This window comes from Pelecanus crispus, chromosome 4, assembly GCF_030463565.1.
Source record: "Pelecanus crispus isolate bPelCri1 chromosome 4, bPelCri1.pri, whole genome shotgun sequence".
In the NCBI taxonomy this organism is placed as follows: domain Eukaryota; kingdom Metazoa; phylum Chordata; class Aves; order Pelecaniformes; family Pelecanidae; genus Pelecanus; species Pelecanus crispus.
Window position 1 is genome coordinate 70,089,710 of NC_134646.1, and position 6,000 is coordinate 70,095,709.

Sequence of the window (6,000 nt, forward strand, 5' to 3'; positions counted from 1 at the left end):
TTATTGCACAACTTTGAACAGAACATTAATAGAGTGTATTTTTAGTTAAAAAATCAGAAAAAGTATGAATGGAGTGTTTACTGCAGTTTTTTTCTAGATATACAGACTACTGAAAAACTAAATCCAAGTCACTTCGGGAGGTAAAATTCTCTAAAAACATTATTTCAATGTTTGAATATTTGAATTTGAAAATACTCTGTTCTACAAAAGCTTAATTCCTGTAAGACACAGCAGTCGTGTGGTTGATCTGACCCTTTTGGGCGGCCTTTGAATTGAATCGTAGTAATACTGAGTTTGTTCTGTACATGGCACGTTCTCAAAATATCTTCATCTTTCCAGTGCATAGGATGCTGTGTGCACGTTTGGATGCACCTTCATATGGCATTATTTTCCTGACTTAGTTTTCAGAGTTGAGACCACCTTTAGAGGAGCAATTGTGCTCTTGATTGTGTGTAGTCTGTTCTTAGAGTTTGTATTCCCCTGTGATGGATGCTATCTGCTTTTACATTGGCTCCTCCTGAGTTGGTTTTACTCAAGTGAGTGTAGTCATACTGATGAAAATTAACACAAGCAGAAGAATGATAGGGTTAACAGTACAGAATAACTGTGACTTATGACTGTACTGGTGGTTGAACTTCTTTGATGTTATTTGTAAGCCTTTAATATGATAATTTTCAGTCTATTGATTGTGGACATCAAAGCATTTTCCTGTGAGAATCTTTCTGGGCTGCTTCAGAAACTTCATAAACAGCTTCTGCATTTCAACAAGAGACCATCCCATCATAAAAATTGGTACCTCGCCAAACTTTTAAAACATAGACTTTTGAAGTGGGTGTCTCTCTTGCTAGGCAGTTTTTTTCTGCTAGGTACTTCCTACTTCTCTAATGATAAGGTAGGTGTTGGCTGGAAGAATGAAGATGCTAATTTTCTGAGTTACAAAATCTGATTCTTTTTTTCTAATGCTAAGACCTGGCATTACTGTTGTGGAGTAATAATACCTTTACCACTTCATCCCAATCTGTATTGCGGAGTATGAGTGTTGGCTGGGGAACTTGGACTGAAATGTCTCTGAGTATATTTCCAAAATTGAAGTAGGTTGGAGAAAAAGGAACATGCTATGTTACTCAGCATATGAGTGGTAATCATAATCATGGGCTTGCTTAAATCCTATAAATGTTTCAATGTATGCTAATGTATTTAAATAAGTATAATCATTTAAGTCAGATGTAGTTAAATAGGGCAATAAACTTTCAAAATGTAATTTTGCAGGTTGGAGAGGGTGCAGTTTTTTTGTGTGTCATGCAAAGGCATAGTCACAGGTTCTTTAAGCAGCAGGCAAATAATGGATGTGCTGGAATGTGGACACTTTCAGTTTTCTTTAAGTTTTTTAATTGGTGTTTTCAGTTAAAACTCAATTTGGGGAAAAAAGGAAGAAAATTCACTGAGACATGTTGTCAAGGACTTAGTCTGAAATAAAATGTGGTGTGATTACTGTTACTGGGTGACTTCTGAGAGCAAGAAAATGTCTCTTAGGGTGAGAATGCCACTTTAAGTAGTTCTAGTATGCTGGACCAGGTTGAATTCTATTCTTCAGAATATAATTAATTTTAATACAGATTATGCAGTAAGAAGTATATCCTAAAAGGAACAGTTACTGCCTGTTCAAAGTGTAGTAGTAGAAATCTGAGAGTTCTGGAAACTTTCTCACTCGTACTCATAGGATGAGCATGATCTATTTGCCCGTTGTAGAATGACGCTGTGTGGTTCTATGAGTGTTACAATGCATGAATGCTGTCTTCAGGGTTTGTTTTTTTTCTTTTAGATGGAAGACAACAAAGAAACCCAGAGTGTAACACTCTAGCTCTGATGTTGTATTTAAATAGAATGAGTCGGGTAGCTGGGATTTTTAACTTGTCTGTAGAATGTCTTGATTCCTAGATGTCATAAGTAACTGTTGGGATGTTTTTTAAAACCAGCATGAATTTTTATCAACTTACTCTAATTTTTTTTCTAAACATGTTACCAGTTTATGGCAACATTGTCTAATCCCTGGATAACCTAGTGATTTAAGAATACAGAAAATGAAAATTCATAACTTGCATTCTGCTAATTGGTTCTGACTTTCGTGAAACGCTAACTTCTGCAAAAGCCTTTCAGTGTATATTAAAAATAAATACATGTAATAGAAATTATTTCTCTATTTTTTTATATTCAATTCTCAAGCTTTTGATTTAATTTGAAGTCTCTTTAAATGCTTTGCATCCTATTAATACTAAACTAAGTAAACAGACATGTAGTTACTGCCTTGCAATTTTATTATGCTTATGGCTGCTATTGTGACAATTAAGGTAAAGTTATTTTCTTCCTGTATTTTTAGTTTGTAGGATGAAATTGTGTAATGATTCATTTAGTCTTCGGGGTTACTTGTGGGACTATAGATAGAAGACTTCTGCATTGATTCAGTCAGCCTCAAGCTCTGATGTCAAATTGTTTGCATTTACTGCTGCAGAGCTTAGAGCTAAAAGATAGGGAATTGTGTTTAGAACCTGTTCCTCAGCATCTGGTTCATTATACTGAAATTGAAGATGACTGCTTCGTTTATTTTTCTTTTGGTTATAGCAAATACAATTTCTGTAACTGAGGAAGTCAAAATGATAAGTAGAATTGGCTGCAAGAGGGAAGGTAAATTAAAAACCAAAGGGCATGCATGTGGAAGAATCTTAACAAGTGGGAGCTCTTACCCAACAAATAACAGTATTTTGACTAAATGGTTGTGGCAGTTAAGAGAATGTGATCCTGTTCAGGTGTGTGATCTATAAATGTGTATCACGGTCATGGTGTTCCTTATGTGTTGGATTGAGGGGCAGGGGAAGGGGCAGTAATACACTACGTTAAAATATACCCTTGATTAACAGCTTCTGTAAATTCCTATTGACTTGATAACATTTGTATTTTGTGGATATATGACATTTAGTGGAACTCTTTGCCCTTTGTATTTCAGTGATAGACGTTTGCTACAACCTGCTCAGGTATGTGACATTCTCAAAGGAGTTATATTGGTCATCTGCTACTTCATGATGCACTATGTTGACTACTCTATGATGTATCATCTGATAAGGGGACAGTCTGTCATAAAGCTCTACATCATCTATAACATGCTTGAGGTAAGAATGTTGGCATCAGAATATCAAGCATGCTTTTTTCAGACTATCTAAAATATTGTTGTATTACGGTATTTGTACTTAGAATATGGCACATCTCGTATTCTTGCAAATGTGCGCACACCCATGATAAGAAGCCTAGCTGCAGTGAAACAGACAAGTTCATGAAAAATAAGTTCTGTAGATACTGTTTCATATTGCCTTGTTCCTGGAGCTTATTAATTTAGTTGAATGAAAATTGAGAACTGGAAATGGAAGAAGTGTCTTAAACTGAAATGCAAGAAGGAATGAATGAGGTTTTGAACTCATTGAGAAAAGTAGAAACTATTGATTTGAAATAGTGCTAAGATCCTGAGAGAGAGCAGAGAATTTGGCTTTTAATTCTTCATTATAGAAGTATAGCTTTCACTGTATGCAAGGGCACATGTTACTACTGCTTAACCTGTCTCAGTCCTGGCTAGCAGACAAAAGCCCGAGTACGTAAACAATAAGTTGAATGAATATAGTGAAACAAGAAAATTCTGGTTTGGGAGGTAAGATAAAGAGAAATCCTGGGGGAAAAAATGTTTCTGTTTTGTTGTTAATGTAATACATGAGATTTTTAATTGCACTTCTGTGATCAATGATTCACAAAGTAAATAATGTTTTCATAGCTACAATCTTATCTCCATCCTGCAAATATAGGACATACTAGGAATACAACCTCTTAAAAGGACTCAATCAGACCTTTGCACACACAAGTTACTCTGTTAGGATTCTGGGATCCCTGAATAACATATTAATCCTTGTTTGAACGTCTGTTGTACCTTTGTTTGAAGACTGCTAAAACGGAGCGGCGCTTTGTGCAAAATCTGAATGTTTTGTCTAATGACATTTGTTCTTCATAAAATATGAAAATATTGCATAAGGAACGCATTTCACTATCCTAAGTGAAATAAATATCATACAAACCATCTCAGTTGTTTATTCATAGGGCTTTGTTTGCTTTGATTTTAGATTTGCTGAAAAACATGCATAAATATTAAATTGGCACTGAGTTGTGTGGATTTTAGTTGTGGTGGGAAATATTTATCCATATATAGTTCCATAATCTGTGAGTGATTATAACTTACTAAATAAATCCATGTGCTCAAAACAGTAATTTCTCTTTATTTCAAGACTACTTCAAGTCACTTCTCTTAAAGCTGAGAAAGTACAGCACTGTGTGCTTACCACGTAATTTGAAGAGAGACTGCAGTGTTTGCTGTGAATTGGAAGCCACGTGCCATTCCATTTTGAATGAAGAGTTGAGTTTCTTTGCTACATTTGGCAGAAACAGAATTGTGTGTCTCAACTAAGAAGTGCTTCCTGAGTTTCTTTTTTTGGGGGGGAAAGGGGGAAGTCTGTTGCCACTCATAGTTACTAGAAAAATTACGTTAGACTTTGAAGTTGGAAATGGTATTTCATTTCCATGGTGTCTCATGAAACCCAACATGCCAAGCAGGGGGCATGTTTTTTAAGGGGCTTTTTTACCGTGGTAGGTTGCAGCCACAGTATTTGTGGAAAATGTCATGGGATCCCACTGAAAGACTTGGCTAATAGTCAGCTTTCAACAGTTTGAATATTGGCTTGCTTAGACTACTTCAGTGAATTTTGTTACAAGTCTTTGCTACTAATGCAAGCAATGCTTTTTAAGGAACCGTTAAATACACTTTTTTTAAGTAATAAACTTCACATTTTCACAAGTTTTCAAAATAGGAAGATCTTTTTAATGTAGTTAAATCACTGAGCAACAGAGATGTTTACAATGTCCTAATGTTTTCGGCTGTTGACAAGTCCAGGGAATATTGTCCTGGACAGACATGAGGAATGCAAAATCTTCAAATTATGTGCTGAATGCTCCAGATAGACAGCCTAAGGGGAGCATTCGGCACATTTGCCTTAAATGACACTTTTCTTTTTTAGATTCAGACCCACCGGCTCCTGCTCCTTGTGAAGCCCCAGTGTGCGTTATGCTGGTGACAGCACTCACCATGGAATTCTGCTGGAGCCTGGAGCCGGCATGTAGGGTTTAGGTAAGTCGTATTTGGAAGAGCAAGTAACAATATTGTGTGGTGGGTTTTAATATTTTCTATCCTGTCAGCTAAGAAACAAGAACTGCTTAAATAAAAAGGAAAGCGAAGCCGCCATTTTCTCTATTAAAACCCTCACAATATTGTGAACAAAAACTTACCAAATTCTAAGTGTTCTGTAGCTGGTGTTACTACACCAGGTGTAATTACTCAATGGGTCATCACAATGAGCAGGAACCAAATAATGCAGACCACCTTAATTTACAAAATTTAAAAGCCGAAAACAATACCACTGTAAATATCTCTCAAATTGATGGGTTTTTTGAACTTCAGATTTATGATAATTCATCAGCTTGTGGGTTTGTTCATTTTATTTCATAGGTGATGCTTAAAGAGTAGCATATAGTGCGGTTTACTTGAGACATCCAGTAAAAAATTTGTTTTAATTCAGCCTTCATATTTTAGGGAACTTCAGTAAATGTTTGTTGAAGAAGTTAAAGTATATGACTTCTCTCTCTTCAGTATCTTTATGTTTAGAACTCTTAATTAACGAAGTCAGGAAATGATCCCAAATCTAGGTTTACTTATGTTGTCCCAAGAACTTATTTTCTAGTTAATAGGTATGGTTCAATATTTGCAGGTATGTCGTGCACCTGGTTCTGTATTGCTATGTGTTGTTTTAACATGTCTAAAATTGTTGTCTTGCAGAAAGACAGTAAGAGGAAATATCAGCTGTCTTTATTAAGTAGAGATAATCAGTTTTTCATATTTAACTATTTCCATTTGGT

At 35.6% G+C, this 6,000-nt stretch overlaps 1 protein-coding gene across 6 annotated transcripts in view; it reads left to right on the plus strand.

Moving 5' to 3' along the window:
• The window catches only part of TAPT1 (transmembrane anterior posterior transformation 1), a 58,599-nt gene that overhangs the window by 19,750 nt on the left and 32,849 nt on the right, over positions 1–6,000 (plus strand). For all 6 annotated transcript variants that reach the window (XM_075709901.1, XM_075709902.1, XM_075709903.1 and 3 more), the window contains one exon: positions 3,002–3,164. In XM_075709901.1, coding sequence (XP_075566016.1) covers positions 3,002–3,164 — 163 coding nt within the window. The remainder of the gene's footprint in view (positions 1–3,001; positions 3,165–6,000) is intronic.